Raw genomic sequence first — 18,649 nt, forward strand, 5'->3', positions numbered from 1 at the left:
TTCCCCAAATTTTTAAAGCACTTGAGTCAATAAATTTTAATTTATCAATTGTCATTGAATTTATTTTAGTAACGAAATATGGTATTTTATTCCTACCATTGTCCTTGAAACTACCACTGCAGGTGAAACAATGAATTTGTCAAGATCTAAATAAGTAAAACAGGTGGACGGGTCAATTATCATTTGTGTTTCCTTTTCATATTAAAAGTTGTTTATTTATTGGTTTTAAGTAGGTGTCCTCATTTGCAAATTCTATGAATTCGAAATTTCACACCTTTATGTGAATTGTTTCACACCTTTATGTGAATTGATGCAATACCCTCAGTTCACATAAAGGTGTGAAATTTTGAATTCACTGAGTAATGTGTAAAGAAAAGATTTTTTTTTTTTTCCTGAACACAGTTCTAAAATTTTTATACAGTACAACAACTTTATTTTGCTTTTTAGAGAATTTTTACTCTGTAATTTTATAAGTTTTGATATTATATGTTCTATATTTATTTTTTAAATTTTCAATTACTGTCTTTATAATTTTTATTGAAAAATATAAATTACATGAATTTTTAATAAGGGATTTATGTGAAATACAGTAGAGACTCGTTAATCGGAATCGCCGGTAATCAGAACGATTTTCATTCGGACTGTGTCGTGCTGAATCGAACGTTTTTGATACTAAATTTACTTCTAAAGTATAATTTTCATGTTTTTATATTCTTCAATATATTTATTTTGTTTGTACAAAATGCAGAAATAATTTTTAACGATACGATAGCCTCGATTATTATTATTAAAAATTTTCGTTAGGCTTAAAATCGATGAAAATTCAACACGAAGCGACACACAACGGAGAAAAATTTGAACATCAGACAGGTTAATATATTTATTCGTACATAATCGGTAATCGGAACAAATCACTAATCTGAACAACCCCAGTCCCCAATTGATTCCGATTTTCGGTTCTCTACTGTATAGTATTGTATAATAAAATCAAACTGATATTTTGTTTTTATATGGACAGTATTTGTATTTAAAGTATTGATGTTTACGTAAACATCAATACAATATAACCATGAATAAAATTCGGTATTGAAAAACTAAACTTATATCAGAAACACTTGCTGATGAAAGGAGAGAGATTCCATAGCATGTATAATCGGTTTAGTAAAAGCCCAGAATTTTTAGTACTCTGTTATATTGCACTGCTGGATATATCATGTTTTTTCTTTGTCTTCCGACAAGTGCAATATAACTAGGGCTACTGTATCATCTTGCTGCAGACCTAAAAGAAACCATAAAATTGCATTATCCATCATAGACATAAGAATGCTTTTTATTGACTGACAAAATCTATTGCAGCAATGTTTCTGGTAATTATATCATTCATTTGTATAAAAACCCTTTCAAAGGCAGTCTGCTGTTATGAGCAAAATGGAAAGTTAACATCAGGGCTCTATAGAGTCAATAGACAATCTCCAACTTCAACTCCTGCCTCTAAATGAGCCATTGATTTTGAATGTGGGGCAAGTCCATGTTATGTTATTGCTAGATATTTAATGGTTTGCATTTGAATGAGTTTAAAAATATTCATAAGCAGTAATACTTATTTCATATTTTTTGGCCTTATTTAATATGCAATAATGGTTATCCATGTTAGGTTAAAAAAATTATGGTTTTGGTATGTGCCAATGGACTTGCCTCATTTTCAAATGCAATGATTTGTTGAAAACGCTGTTTTTCTTTGAATGGAATATAGTTATTATAACAAAAAATTGAATATTTTATTTATTTATTTATTTATTTATTTTATTTCAAGATTTCATACTTTTTTGGAAAAACTACAATAAAACAAAAAATAAGTTTAATTTTATAGATAAAAGTGGAGAAAATAAGAAAAAATATTCAGTAATAAGTTGCATGCACATAATTATATTTCTTAGTTCAGATGGTGTAGATTTTTAAAGTATTCATGATGAATGGGTGGTACTAGTACATAGGGTAATAAATCCATCACATCATATTTTTCTTTAGAATGGACTTTCCTCACTTTCAAAATCAACTCACAATAAATATTGTTGACGATATAAATTACTAGTAACAAAATTTATTCTGATATTATAAGCTATTTATTGTGAATTGATTAAAAACATAAATTTTATGTTAATTTGTAATAAGAATTAGCTTTAAATATTTTTTTCACAAAATGGACTTACCCCACTTTCAAAATCAACAGCTCAAATAATAATTTAAAATGTGTTTTGATTATATTAACCCAGAATAGCATTTTATAACTACCAAGTGAGTCATCTATCAAAACTGAAAATACTTATCTTTTTTCAGAGTTTTTCATTATCACCATTGTCATTGTCGTCATCATCCATGCATTGATATACAAAATGTTCCATCTCTGGTTGTAGTAAAGTATTCAAAAACATTAGATTTAACTCAATTCTTCTTAGCCATTTTGCATGGGTCCTTTTGATAATAAAAATTCAGAATTAGCTAACACAATGTATTTGAATATAAGTTTCTGAACAGAAAATCAACAGTAATTAGTGATACGGAAAGAAAGATCCTGAAGCATGTGAATCATTAAAAAATAAGGTCTTGCATTATAAGGAGCTTCCTGTAATGCAAGATAGGAGAGGTTAATGCTCTTATTAGGAGCTTAATATGAAGTACATAATAAAAAAAACAGAAGTTGAAATTTGTCCATTTTTTTATTGACCCTGACTTCTAACAATGAATTTGGAAGCAAATTCATTGTTAGGCTTCCAATTCTGAATCCACAGTTTTGGTAAACATCACATAAAATGTTTGTAATTGTTACTTGAATGCTGAAAGTTTATTCTGTCATGGAATAGTGCAGAAAATGAACTGTCATTAATTAACAATTTTGGATTTGTTGCAAGAGTGGTGTGAACATGGCAACATTGAAAGAAAAGCTGAATCAGAAGAGTAAGTGCCATGATAGGATGCTAGTGTCTTGGCCTTCAAGAACATTGCTAGTTTTTCAGGGCTGAAAATTAAATGGATAGAGCAGATAAATTTAAAAGCATGTACATAAACTGTATAACTTGGGTTTAAAAGATTACCATCTATGTAAGAAAGCATTAGTGACAACTAAGGTGCATAGTGTCTTATCTTGACTAAACAGCATGGAAGCATGGAGCTGGAGCATTGACTGACATATAGGATTATGCTGTTTTCAGATGAATCTAAATTAAATTTGCATGGAGCTGATGACAAACCCTTATCTTATGGGGCATAAAAAAGGCAAGGTCTGTGTCAGCTCTGCACATACATCAGGCCTCTTGAATAAGGTCTGACTTATGGACAGAGTGCTGGGAAATTTTCTGATATAAAGTAGAACAATATTGTCTTTGTATCCTTGGGCATGCAATCCAGAACTATTAAGGTCCTTTGAGACCATCTACAACAAGGGTGAAAGAACACCACCTATTTATGAACTATATGATCCACTATTGTAAGATATAATAATTATTTTTCTTGAAAAACGTGTCAGCTGCACTAAATCATATGCACCATTTTAAGCACCACTTCTGCTGCTTTGTTCTTGCTCTCAAATCTCTACCCACTTATTCATAACTATCACTTACTTATGTCTTTTCAATTGTCACTTACAATATTCCTCTGATAATATGGTTTCTGACCATTGGTTCAACTTTCTTCTGAAAATATCTTTTAAGATCTTATTAGACATTAAATGATTTGCATGATAAACATCAAATACAGATTAAGCATTATTTTTTGGAATTACATACAATTTATAAAGAAAGTTTGTTTTTGTCTGAATAATGTAGAATATTTTTCTAATTGTAAAATAGCATGATTAAGCAGAATTCTAAAAAATATTATACTATCCAAAAACTTTTTAAATTTGGTCTTTTGTATACAGATTAAAATTGTAAATAGCAGATCAAGTAATACTGCAACTAATGCTGTCCACCAGGGATTGTTTCCAAACCATGGTATTAACCAATCTCTTTTTGGCCACGTTGGCTTAAACTCCTGTGGAACTTCTAATTTTGGTATATTGAGTTCAACACAAATCTATTACTGCCATCAATAAAATTGCTACTGAAAAGTCACTGATGACAAGATGAATCTTAGATGGAAAAATGGAGTAAACCTGAAATCTTTCAAAAACACAGAAATTGCAAATGTGGAAGCAAATAAAATAATTGAGAAAAGGAAGACATTAGGAACTGATTCAGGTTCTCTACATGCATCACCCACCAATGTCCCATTTAAATAAACACGTTCTTTTTTGAATCCAGATACCAGATCATAATTTCCAATTGATAATGTTATTGTATTACAATAGAGCGTCGTTTATCTGAATCAATTGGAGTCTGGGGTTGTTCGGATAACCGATTATATACGAAAAATACATTAACCTATTCCATGTGAAAATTTTTCTCCGTTGCGTGTCGCTTTGCGTTGAATTTTCGTTGATGTTAAGCCTAACGAAAATTTTTATAATAATAATCATGGCTATTGTAACATTAAAAATTATTGTTTGTACAAAATAAATATATTGAATAATATAAAAACAAAAAAATTATACTTTAGAAGTTAATCTAGTATCAAAAACATTTGATTCAGCATGACACAGTCCGACTGGAAAGCTTTCGGTTAACCAACGTTTCAGTTGATTGGCTTTTGGATAAACGATGCCCTACTGTATTTGACAATTTACAAAAACAGTTAGTATTGTTATTTAGTATTATAGGAAGTGAATGTGAATTATGTGAATAGTCAAATAATACTGATTAATGTTAGTTGTATATAATCATGCTGGAAATGGTTATTGAGACTTTATGGACAACCTTTGGAAGAATATAAAATGTAAAAAATAACAAGAAGTCTTTCAATTAATATTTATTTTATGTAGATGAAAGAATAGAAAGTTTTAAAAATTCTATGTATAATAATTTATCAAAATATCAATTTTTTAAATATGTTTGCTTCTGTTTTTGTCCAATATAGAATTTATTTATCAAATTTTACATTAGTTAATAAATGTTTTGTTTATCAAAGTTTGTAATATATCCAAATTTGTAATTTAAACTATTTTATCACTAATGCTACGATTCTTTTATTTTTATACACAACAATATACTGTAGGCAACAGTTTAAAACTACAGCAATTATAACTATGCTGATCAAGTCTCTTAATTGTTATAAATCTTCAAATTAATATCATATATTAATTTGCTGTAGTATATTATATGTAAGATCATAATCAAATTTTGATTATAATCTTACATATCTGATGATTATGTAATAGAAAATTATAAATTTCATTACTAAGTTAAGCAGACTTGTGCAAAATTTAAGTGCATGTTATGTGATGATACACATGAAAATATGTGAAATATGCATTTTTTTGTTAAATTTACTTACAATATACACCACTCCACATTGGGATGTATGTAACAACAGACACTGAACCAATTTCTGGTGCATATAATACAAAAACCGAACACTGTACAAATGTTTTCCAACTCTTCCTGATTCCTTCAGGTGTGACAGAATGGTTACCCAATGGAATGTTATCTATAACATTCCATCAGGTAACTGTAATCATATAATAACCAGGAGATATGCCTGGCCATGTCTAACACCATCTCAAGATGTAAGATCCATAACAGGCTACAGTCAAGGAAAAACCCAAGGTAGTTGACCAGGGAAGAAAACTGTACTTTTTACCACAGAAGATGTTTACAGAAACTAGTTAAAACCTTCCTGTGAGTAAAGGAGACAATAACAGTTTTGTCAGGCCTGATTCTTAAGCTGTTATGTCTGCACAAACTCTGCACACAATTTCAGGTCTCTTTAAAGGTCTAACAGAGTATTGGCGAATTTTCCCCATACAAAGCAGAATCGTGATATGCATAATTCTGAGAATAAAATCCTAAAGTTATTAAGGTCTGTCAGAAGACTGTCCACAACAAGACATTACAACAAGGGTAAAAGAATGTCACCTTGAGGATAGCTTCACACTACAGATGCTCTTAGGAAAGTTCCAAAAAAGGAAGTCTCCATGTGACAGCGGAGTGGCATAAAGTTGATCCAGCAAACTAGTTGGACTGTGCTGCGTTGAAGTGCGGCATATTTGATAGTCTTGAAAGAAGCCTTATCAAAAGCAACCTCAATGTCAAGAAATGCAGCTAATGCAATCTCCTTGACATCTAAAGCTCATTCACTTTGGAAGATCAAATTGTATAAGGTAGCCTCACAATTTGCCAGATTCATAAGCAAACTGAAGGGAATGAAGAAGTCTTATTAAACTAGTGTCCCTTGGATGCTTATCAACAAGTTTCTCCAATGTCTTTAACATAAAAGATATTAGGCTAATAGGTCTAAAAGCCTTGGCTTCAGAAAGTTTTTGCCATGCTTAGGAATGACAATCACATTAAGTAGTCACCAGGCAGATGACACACTGTAATGTCAGACAAACACAGTAAAAGTTAGAATGGAGCTAAAATGTCAGCTCCATATTGCAGGTTAGCCAGAATGATGCCATCAGGCCCAGTTAACTTAAATGGATCAAATGATTTAATTGTCATTGGATCTTAGAAGTGAAAACCATCAATCTAGCCAATCTCTGGATTCCCTATTAGTTCTGGGTGAGGGGTTTAGAAATTGCCAAAAGCTCACTTGAATTATCAATTCTGGAACCTGAGAAATGAGCCTCAAGTAAACAGAGAATCGTTTTCTAAGCAGAAAGACATCACTGGAAAGAATCAAGGAACCCAGTTCAGGGCAGATTCCTTAAGTAAAATCTTCATGAGTCTGGAATTTCTAGAAACATTAGAAATGTTCAAGCCAAAGTTTTCTCAATGAAGATTAGTTTGCCTTCTGAGAGTTTTATAATAAAACTCCCAGTATGCTTATTTCTGTTAAATAACTTTCAAGTTGAAGACCTCAGAGCTCAATGTCATGTTCCACCAAGGAACTAAGTGATGGGTGAACTTTTCTTCAGTAGGACTACTAATAGTGTAGGACTAAAGAATATGCTGTTGCACAAGATCAACAACCAACTCAATATCAAAAATAGAACCAAATCAGCAAGAGAAGCAACTCAACTTCCAGATTGGGTTGCTTTTCTTGCTAATTGGGCACTTTTTAAAAAGTGCCCAATTAGTCTTCTTTGGGTTGCAAGATGGCCACCCTTTTTAAACTAGAAACAAAACTAAGGCTGAATAAGATGTGACTGTGATCAGACAGGAAAGGTTTCAGACACACATCAATCCATTACTCTGATATCTATCTATATCATAGGAAGATAGAGGTCCAGAATTTCTATACATTTGGAAGTGACATAAGTGGGTTTTTGATTTAATGATTTAAGATTACCAGATCCATATTCACTAAAAGTTTACAAGTTCATCTCTTCTGGGATTGTTATCCTTACATCCAAATACTGTTGTGTGCATTTACATCAAAACCAATTAGGAGAGGAAGAAGAGGAGTGTGATAAGTGATAGAAAAATCTACCACAGATCAGACCTCACTAGAAAAGAGAGGTTCAATAGAATCATAAAGAAGATATGGAGAGGAGACTAAAATCTCCTCCTCAACACCATTAACATCAACTATTACACACAAAACTCTTGTCCAGATATCCGAGTTGGGGAATATTTGAATCTGTTTACTAACAAAAATACAAGTTTACAGGATCCTTAATAGGTGATTGGTGATAAAGGGTACTATCTAAGTTAGACAAGACCTGACCCCTGAAAATACAAACTCCTGTATCATGGCTATGTCAATGTCATCCTCCTTTACTATACAGTGACTCAGCACTGCAAGAAACACTTTGTAGCTTTGGAGATTGATTTGGATAAATCTGGGCCAGTCAATGAAGCCTTGCTGGCAGACAATGAGTCAACAGTAGCAAGCTTACTTGTTAGGGTTAATCATATTTGTCAATTGTTCACGATAGGAGGCGCTTTTTCGTGTAAGATCCAAGTTGGATGTGTACGAGTTAATAAATGTTCTTGTTACTTTCGTCTCGTCCTGTTTTTGATTCGTTCGCGGTTATAAGAAATCACCACAGGTTATGGGCCCAGGTCCCGTGAACGAATCTCAACAGTCGAATTTGTCTGAAAGAAAGGAAATAGCGTAAATTGAGAACCGCAAGTTGCGTCGAGACACGTATCAGCCACATCTTCGTTCATCGTCTGCAATCGCCATCTTTGACGAGCTTCACTCGTCGGTCAACCTCGTCAGTGTTCTCTGTCAATATGGATATCGTGAAATCTCAAATGGAAACTTTGTCAGAAGGTTCGCAGGGAAATAATAATTATATCTCATGGAAGTTTAAGCTAAATCTTACGTTGAGATCGAAGGACTTGTACGACGTTGCGAACGGAATCATTCTTAAACCTGAAGATGCGAATAATGCGGCAGATGTTGCAGCGTGGATTAAAAAGGATTTAGACACTCAAGCTTGTATAGGTCTAAATGTGAGCAGTAATATCGCAAAGAAAATTGCAAATTGCACCTCTGCGTACAGTATGATACACAAACTAGAAACCTTGTATGGTAAAAGGTCCGATCTCACAATTGAAGGACTACAGAGAAATTTTTTTAATTATAAGTATGATTCAAGTAAGTCTATAGTGGAGAATTGCTTATCAGTTCAACAATATGCAGAAGACTTAAAAGCTGAAGGAGAAACAATTAAGGAAAGCTGGATTATAACAAGAATGCTCGGAATACTGCCACCGAAACTATATCACTTCAGGACGTCATGGGATAATGCTAATCCAACGGACAAGAACATCAACACTTTAATTGAGCGACTTCGACTGGAAGAAGACAGACTGAAGGAAGACGACAAGAAGGAACCAATCGCACAGAATTCCCTCATTTCAAAACAGAAAACGCAAGGTAACAAAGACAGAAGTCAGCAGAAAAATTCAGGAGTCGAATGTTTTAGATGTGAACAAAAGGGACATATAAAGAAATATTGCAAGAATAAGCCATGTCAGAAATATTTCGAATATTGCAGGAAAACCTACAATTGTAACAACTGCAATCAAAAGGGCCATTTTGCAAGGGAATGTAAAAATGAGAAGTCAGACGAATCAAACAAAGGAGATAAGACCAAAGGACGACGACGAGCTCTTGTCACTGTAGGATTGACGTCTACGAAAATAAATGACAAGAACTCAAGACGAAACCGACAGGATATTTGGTATCAAGATAGTGCTGCCACACAGCACATGACCTTCAGGAAAGAATGGCTCACAAACTACAAAGCGCTGGAGGAGTATACGAAAGTGATACTCGGGGACAACACGGAAATCAATGGAATCGGAGTAGGTGACGTCGAACTCGAGACCTTTAATGGAAGGAAATGGTATCCAGCAACCGTGAAAGACGTTTTATATGTTCCTAATATATCATTCAATCTATTTTCGGTTACCCAAATGTTGGATAAAGGGTTTATTCAGACTGCCAATGCCAACACGTCGGTTATCGAAACGGCCGATAGAAAGGAGCAAATAGCAGTAGCACAACGACTCGAAGGATTATATCAAATGATGTTCCGCAGAGAGGTCACAGGAATGTGCATGATGGCCAACTCAATCAAAATCTGGCATGAAAGACTGGCACACCAGAATGTGAAGTACTGCAAGGGTATTTTGGACAGAAACAATATAAGATATATTGATGACTGGGACAACAACGTTTGTATTGGCTGTGTCTACGGCAAACATCATCATATCTCTCACAAAAGAAATAACAAGGTAGCGAAGGAAGTATTGGATCTGATACATGTTGACTTAGGTGAAATGGATACCTTATCTCTGGGAAAGGCAAGATATTTTCTCTTATTCAAGGACGACTTTTCTCATTTTAGAACTGTGTATTTTTTACGAACCAAGGATGAAGCCCCTGCAGCATTGGATAAATACATGAAACTAGTTGAAAATCAATTTGGAAGAAAAGTGAAACGCCTAAGGCCTGACAACGGGACAGAAATCAAAAATTCGACTACCAGAGAGTTATTGGAGGAGCTTGGAGTTTTACATACCAGAACAAACACATATACACCGCAGCAGAATGGACGAATAGAAAGGGAGATGCGCACCATAGTAGAGTTAGCTCGATCTGTTTTACATGCCAGGAATTTAAGCGAGAATCTTTGGGCTGAAGCTATTAACTACGCTGTATTCACCATTAATCAAACAGGAAAGAGCTCTGTAGATGACAAAAGTCCTGCCGAACTTTGGTATGGACATATGGTAAACATCTCAAAATTAAAAAGTTTTGGCTGTGAGTGTTAGGTGTTGATTGAGGATCATAAAAGGAGAAAGATGGAGAGAAAGTCTATGAAAGGAATCTTTGTCGGATATGATCTCGATTCACCCTGTTATAGAATCTACTTACCAGATGAAAAGGAGGTCGTCTGCTCTGACAATGTGATTTTCAATGAAAAGCCTGAAACTAAAGGAAGCACTGCCGAAGTCGAGACCTGCATGAAAGAAAAAGGAACAGGAGAGAAGATAGAAGAGCCTGAAACTGAAGACGAAACCGTGGAGGATTCGGATGATAGATGTTCACAGAATCATTCACGATACATCACTCTAGAAGAAACCAATGAAAGACCACAACCGCCAGAGGAAACTCAACGAAGTTTACGAGATCGCCGAAAACTAAAGGCTCCAACCAGATTCAACGATTATGAGATGGGACTTATTCACAACTATGCCATGATAGGAGAAACCGAGGATATTTCAGTTAAGGAGGCTTTGAAGGACAAAGGATGGTATAAGGCTATGCAGAACGAGTACGACAGCCTGATCAAACTGAAGACTTGGAGCTTGGTGGAACCTCTAAGATATGCAAAACCTCTTACATGCAGATGGGTGTTACGTCGTAAGCAGGACAGCAGGATGAAAGCCAGACTTGTTGTGAGAGGATTCGAGCAAAGACAAGGCATCGATTATTCAGACACCTTCAGTCCCGTTGCCAGACATGCATCTATCAGACTTGTGCTCAGTCACGCAGCATCCAGCAAAATGAAAGTAACAGTTTTTGATGTCAAGACAGCTTACCTACATGCCAATCTCAAAGAAGAGATATATATGAACCAGCCGGAAGGATTCTCTGATGGGACAGAAAAAGTTTGCAAGCTTGAAAAGAGTCTGTACGGTTTAAAGCAAGCCGCCAAAGATTGGAACGACGAAATCTCTGACTTTTTTCTCACGATAGGATTCGCTAATACCGACGACGACCCGTGCGTTTATTATAACAACGACAGAAGTGTGATAATAATATTAGTTGTAGACGACGGGTTCATTGCCGCCCAAAATGAGAAGGACATTTTCAAGATTCTGAAGTTACTGAATGACAAGTTTGAAATTACTTATAAAAGGACTTTACAATCACACATGACATACCTAGGTATGAAGATCAAAGTGTCGTCTGAGGGAATTTTTGTTAGTCAACCTGATTACACGGAAAGAATATTAAAACGACTTAGGTATGATCAAGTGAACGCCGTGAATACACCGATAAAGCCAGGAATGAAAACGAATTCTGAAAATCTTGTCAATGACCAATTACTAGAAAAACAAAATCGTTACCTTGAAGCCGTCGGAAGCTTACTTTATTTAGCAACAATTTCCCGCCCAGATATAAGCTACGCCGTCAATTATCTGAGCAGATTCAGTAATCGACCCATGAAAAGTCACTGGAAGATGATTAAAAGAATTTTTCAGTATTTGAGAGGAACTACACATTTTGGAATATTTTTTAACCGAGATCCGAAATTGATAGCATATACAGATGCGGATTACGGAGGAGACGCCAATAGTCTACATTCCACAAGTGGAGTTCTTATCATGAGAGGAGGTCCAATTGTATGGTATTCAAGAAAGCAGCGTCTCGTGGCGAACTCAACAGCTGAGGCCGAGTACCGTGCAGCAGTTTCATCTATCGATGATATCTGCTGGGTACGAAGAATAGGGATTGAACTGAGATTATTAAAGAATGATAAACCCACCCCGTTACTTGTCGACAATCAGTCGGCAATTCACATGCTTAAAAACGCTCACCAAGGAAAGATAACCAAGGGTAAAAAGCATATTGAGATTCAGAGAAAATTTATTCAGCAGCATATTGGCACGACTGTTGAACTGCAACATATTAAAAGCGTCAATCAGCTTGCTGACATATTAACAAAACCTTTGAATCGTGTAATATTCGAAAGGTTACACTGTAATATGATTAAGGAGGAGTGTTAGGGTTAATCATATTTGTCAATTGTTCACGATAGGAGGCACTTTTTCGTGTAAGATCCAAGTTGGATGTGTATGAGTTAATAAATGTTCTTGTTACTTTCGTCTCGCCCTGTTTTTGATTCGTTCGCGGTTATAAGAAATCACCACATTACTACTACAGAAAGCCCAGAAGCTGCCAATTTAGCTTACAGCAGTGGGCAATGACCTCAAATTAGGTCCAAAGCTAGAACCTATGGGTCTGCAGCTAGGCTCTGGAACCACCAATTGCAAGCCATCACCAATATGCCGTCTGGCCCTGAAGCTGCTGACAGTCAGAGAGACTACCAAGAATCTTAAGTCACCTGGTGATCCCAGAAAACACTTGAAATCAGATCCTTGAGGCACTTTTCATTGTACAGAACCAGACATTGGCTAGAGGGGCCAAAAACATTATCAAGCATCCTTTTTGTGCTTAGTTGTCAGATCCTGGTTCTGAGTCAAAGTCTCTTAAGGATTCAAGGAGGATTCTCTATGTTTTTGGCCGAGAATCACTATAAAAATGTTTGCAGATTTTGGCAGACAATCCTGATAACAGTCAAAGGACTTCTTATTTGTGAGCAAAGGTTTCAATAAACTCCCTAAGCCAAGTAGCTTTTTTTCAATGAGAAGCAAGCCAATCTCAATGACCTCTAAAGAAAGTTGCAAGAAACAAACCTATAAGGATTGGCCAGGCTCACAGATTTGTTAATCTTCAAGAGAAAGTTCTGAATCTGATCTGATAATTCAGAAGAGAAAGATATTCAAGTTGTCATCAGGAATAATGGGCACCTATTGTTTTGCACCCGGTTTAGTCCTTTTTCAGCAATGTTCTCAGTTCTATTATGAACTTTTGGGATGCTAGGGTTGAGGGGTGAGGCATTCTCAGTGCTGAAGCAGAATATTTAGAACTGCACACAGCCATAGGAGTGTAGTTCTCAGAAATGGTGGGAGTAGAAGTGGCAAGGGTATCCAAAGATTATGCACTTTCCATTTTCTGCTGCTTTCATCTCTGCTTCACAGACCATGACTGCACTCCAAAAAAAACTCTAAAGAACAAAGTTCATCTCTGGATGAGGAGAACTGAGACCCATTCTCAATCTGGGTCCCACCACCATCAGGAGCATAAGTAGCAGGGGCTTATGAAGAAGCTGTATTGGCCACCTTTAAAGCCCTGGTCACACTATGCGATTTCCAGCTGCGCAGGCGACCGCGACTGCAACATGCGCAAGTCATGCGCGTCTTCTTGTGGTCACACATTTTCGCTGACGTTGCAACTCAAACATGTGACCCTATAATAAAACAATAAAATTACAGTAGCTTGTTTTTGACTTCTTTCTTGCGTTTACCGACATTTTACGTTTCACTTCAGATTATTTACGGAATTTTAGCTATTCCTTTTCTGAAATGAATAAAAGATAAAAGGCGATAATTTTGTTATAGCTGGCGAGAATATACGAAGGGAAAAATAAGAAAAAACGTTCATGCTGGGTTAAAACTTGGCGAAATGAAAATCAACGGGCTAAACAATCGTGCTTTCACCAGCTGATGAATGAATTAAGGCTTTTAGATGCCGAAGGTTATAGGGAATATATCTGTATGAATACCAATACTTATATATAATTTAGGCGAAATGTTTTGTAGTTTGGCATACCAATTTAGAGTGGCCCATAATTCGATATCAGTCATTACCCCAGAAGTTTTGGATGCTATTTATCAATCTTATAAAAGTGAATATTTGAGGGTAAGTGTTGTTTAGAGGAAAGCTTGAATGATTTAATTTATTTATAATCGATATATTTTTTTCTTTTATATAAGCATTTATTTTATTAAATTGTATATTATTAAAAGTAATCAAACTTTTTAAAATAAATCTAACAATAACTTTTATAAATTCAGATTTGATTTATATCAAATATAGCATTTAAATGTACTGAAATTGAGTTAATACAAATGTTATAATCAAGATACTTTGTGTTGTATATTTGTCAACATATGACGTGTCACAAAGGCATTTGCTGATTGGATGCGCGTTTGCAATTGGTGCGAATAGAACAAACTTTTTGTTTCTTGTTGCAGTTGCAGTCGCGCCGGTTTTTGAGGGGAGATTACTAGTTAACGGGAACAGCTGTCGTGAGTACAGTCACCTGCGCGGCTGGAAATTGCATAGTGTGACCAGGGCTTAAGGAAGAAGCCAGATCAAGAGAGATCCTGGAGATAGAGCTGGCAAGGACAGTGTCTTCAGTTTGTTCTGCTAACTTCAGAAGGACATTCCTGAAGGAGTGGGAAATGGATCAATTAGTTCCTCTGAACCTGTTGGAGAACAGGTTCAGAGGAACATACCATTTCACATACATTTTTAGAAACAATCCATATGTGGGATATAACATGGGGAGAATATATGGTCAACATCTGAGAGCTTCTAATGCAGATGCAAAGCTGATTACAATGTAACCTGGTGCCCAAGGTGATTGTTCATGGCACCCATTATATTACTTGGGTACAGTACCTTCCAGCCCTTGTATGATACATCTTCTTGGCATTAGCAGACATCCACCAATGTCAAGATGAGAGGCATTGTGCTCTTAGTTTGTGGGAGGTACTGGACTCTGGACTTGGCCACAGCACTCAGATGGGAAAACCCACCAAGACACCACAGCACAGATTACCAAGCCCCCCGCCATAACAAGGTGGAGATATGACGGGATTCAAATATTGTAGTAAAGTTAATTTACATTTATACACTGAGTGGCCAAAAAGTTAGACAGACCCTCTAATAATGAGTTGGTCCACTTTTAGCTCTGATCACAGCCGATATTCTTCTTGGTATGGACTCAACAAGTTGCTGATACCGTTGCTGAGGAATGTTGGCCCATGCTAACATAATGGCAGCTCTAAGTTGGGTCAGATTGGATGGTGGCGTTTCCAAGCTTTGAATTGATCTTTCAACTTCGTCCCACAAATGCTCTGTAGGATTGAGATCAGAGACTGAGTCGGCCATGGAAGCAAGTTAAACTATGATTGATGTTCCTCAAACCAATTTGAGACCAATCGAGCACGATAATACGGTGCATTGTCCTGCTGAAAGTAACCATCTCCATCAGGGAACATTACAGCCATAAATGAGTGTACATGATCAGCAACGATGTAAAATTACGACTGCATTCGACTGTAACGGTTCTTGAAAAAGGTTATTAAAAATAACTGAAAACGTTTGAATGATAGCAAAAAATGGCTGTGTGTAAAAATGATGTTGAGGTAAGCTGTTCTATTCAGAGATGTGTCCACATATATCAAGGGACCCAGTGTACTCCAGGTAAACATCCCCTACACCAGGGGTGGCCAACTTTTGTACACATAAGATCTACTTTTTATCGTAAAAATGTGTCGCGATCGACTTGTTGTTATAAGCATAGTCGGGTGTACTATAGATTACTTCCTATGGAATTTCAGGACTTTTATTATATATTTGAACTCAGGGGACCGAGACGAGTTCAACAGTACCCTACTTTTGGACCGGAGATGAAAAATAAAAATGTTATCATACTTTTTAAGTTGTTATACTTTTTTAATGCTCTCATGCAGACGGCACCGTAGTTGCTAGTATTGCCATCTTGCGGTAAAGTCTGCAAACCGTGACGTCAGACTACAGTCATCTCCCGGAGCGTTAAACACGCGATACGAGAGCGGAGAGAGCGACGCGACTTCCGATCATCGCGCGATCGCCATTTCGGTTAATGTTACTTATGGCAGCGAACATGGCGGCCCGACTGACCTCTCGTATGGGCGCCACCACACGCCGCCATGTGCTAAACTAGTGATCGATTCACGGTAGTTCTTGAATAAAGTAAAAAAAAGGGGGGGAAACGTCTACTAAAGGCAATTTTAACGGCAAGCGACGCGACTCCCTATCATCGCGCGATCGCTGGAAAAAAGTATGATAACTTTTTTATTTTTCGTCTCCGCTCCAAAAGTAGAGAATCGTTGAACTCGTCTCGGTCCCCTGAGTTCAGATATATACCCAAACACACGAAATTTCATAGGGAGTATAATATACCCGCATAGTTTAAGTGGGGAGGGGGAAGTGTGAAATACATACTATGTTTATATACTGTTTCAGTACGAAGTGCACTCACTGCTTGTGAGTCAAGTCGTAACTGCATGCACACAGTTGCGTTCGGTTACAAATATAATACATTAAGTCAAGACATCGCTAGCGATCGACCAAAATTGGCTTGGCGATCGACCGGTCGATCGCGATTGACTTGTTGGCCTCCCCTGCCCTACACCATAATTCTACTGCCACCAGCCTGAAGAGTTGTCATTTGGCAAGCAGCACAAACAGCACAAATTCATGGACCCCTCTTGTGCCATATTCTGACGGACCAGGTTACTTTTTTCCAGTCCTCAAGTTACCAATTTTATCGTTCCTGGGCACACAATAGGCACCTTTTTTACTATTTTTCTATGATACCAAAGGCACTCTTGATGTACTCCTGATGCTAAAGCCCATCCTTTGCAAAGTGTGTTTTGTTGTGCATTGGGATATGCTTTGTGATGCACCTGCATTGAATTCAACTGTAATTTGTTGTGTTGTTGCCCTCCTGTTGCTGCGGACTATGTGTTCTAATCGCCTTTTACCTCTCTCATTCACCAGCCTTTTTCGACCAGAATTGTCCTTATCACTTGAAGTTTTTTTCTCAATTGCCACTTTCTAAATACCCGGGATACTGTTGGGCAAGAAAATCCTGAAAGAGTCGTCATTTCAGAGATGCTGACACCAGCTCTTCTTGCACCGACGATCATCCCTCGTTCAAAGTCACTTAAATCTTTTGCTTTACCCATTTTGGCATTAACTTCCATGATAACTATGTCATCTGAAGCTGAGTATACCTTATATAAGCAACTTTGCATTGTTACGTTACTACATCACTGTCAGACTGATTTACTTTCAAATAAGGGGTGTGTGTAATTTTTTGGCCACCCAGTGTATAACTGTTTTAGTTTGGTAGGATTTGTGAAATGGAGTATTAATTATAAATGTAAAAAATTTATAAAATATATTTAATGTAATGATAGTGCATGGTATTGATAAAAATTTAATTATATTAGGTAACAGAATCATCAGAAAATTGGAAAGATGAAGAAGTTTTAGAATGTATAGAACCAGAATTTCCTCATGCTGAACTGGCGAGATTAGATGAAATGATTAATAGACCAAGATGGGTAGTACCAGTTTTACCAAAAGGAGAACTTGAAATTCTTCTTGATTCTGCAATTATTCTAAGTAAACAAGGTAAAGTAAAAACTGCATGTTTCTATTCATTTTAAATAATAAAATTACATTTGTTTATAGCGTATTATCAAGTAATGCAAATATTCTATTCATTCTTAGCTTAAAATACATTGTTCAATATATTTGTAAGTTGGAAGTGTCCAGAATTGAATAAATTTTTTTTATAAAAGAAAATGAAATGTTGAGTAATTTTATCAGTTACCTCTTTAATTTACCAAGTGTTGTTTTTTATATATTTCATTGGTCTTTAGTAAGCCTTTATTGCTTGTTTTCTTTATTGCATCATTATTATCTACTGTACATTATATTTTGTCAAAACTGTCTTCAACTGGAGTTTGCATTATTCCATGTCCACTTTCTCAAGAAACTACAGCCTGCCAGTGTGGTTCTATGTTGTAGAACCACACTGGCAAACTGTAGTTCTTTTCTTGATGATCATTTTTCTGATATTTTAATAAGTGTTTCTAACTCTGTTTCCATATGGTTACTATAGAATTTTCTATCATGAGCTACCATCAACTCAAGCCTAGGTGTCAATTAGTTTGATGATATTTTTCAAGATAAAATTTTGTTCTTAACTTCTAAATGTTTGCATTTAATTAAAAGGGTTTTTATTTGAGTATTTTTGTATATTTTGGCTATGTTTGAGATGTGGCTTAATTTCAGTTGATGTCTTTCACGAATGATTCGAGAATTGTAGATTGTTCTGAAGAGTGGCTATAAAGTCTGTGCAGACTTTTAAATAATAGTTTTGGAACTATACATGGTAGAATTAATCTGTAAAAACATTACAAACCTGATGTATCTAGTTATTTTCTTATTATTTCAAAAATTTATTATTATTATTATTATTATTATTGCCATTACTAAATTTTTTTAACTTTAAAATGGCTGTTTTGTTTTCATTGTTATTGACCCACAAATCCTTCTTCAGACAGAAGTGATGGATTTCAGCATTAAAGAATGCACTTTACTTTTTATTCTAGAGAAGCCATTGGTCAATAACAAATTTGAAAACTCATTTTGAAATTTAAAAAAAATTAATAATGGGCAG

General features: G+C 35.7%; 1 protein-coding gene across 2 annotated transcripts in view; it reads left to right on the forward strand.

Annotated features, from left to right (window-relative positions):
- The window catches only part of faf (ubiquitin carboxyl-terminal hydrolase-like faf), a 200,074-nt gene that overhangs the window by 31,166 nt on the left and 150,259 nt on the right, over positions 1-18,649 (forward strand). For both annotated transcript variants that reach the window (XM_067287046.1, XM_067287048.1), the window contains exon 3: positions 17,412-17,595. In XM_067287046.1, the coding sequence (XP_067143147.1) occupies positions 17,412-17,595 (184 nt within the window). The remainder of the gene's footprint in view (positions 1-17,411; positions 17,596-18,649) is intronic.

Source organism: Centruroides vittatus, unplaced genomic scaffold (assembly GCF_030686945.1).
Source record: "Centruroides vittatus isolate TY-2023 unplaced genomic scaffold, ASM3068694v2 scaffold_435, whole genome shotgun sequence".
Taxonomy (NCBI): Eukaryota; Metazoa; Arthropoda; class Arachnida; order Scorpiones; family Buthidae; genus Centruroides; species Centruroides vittatus.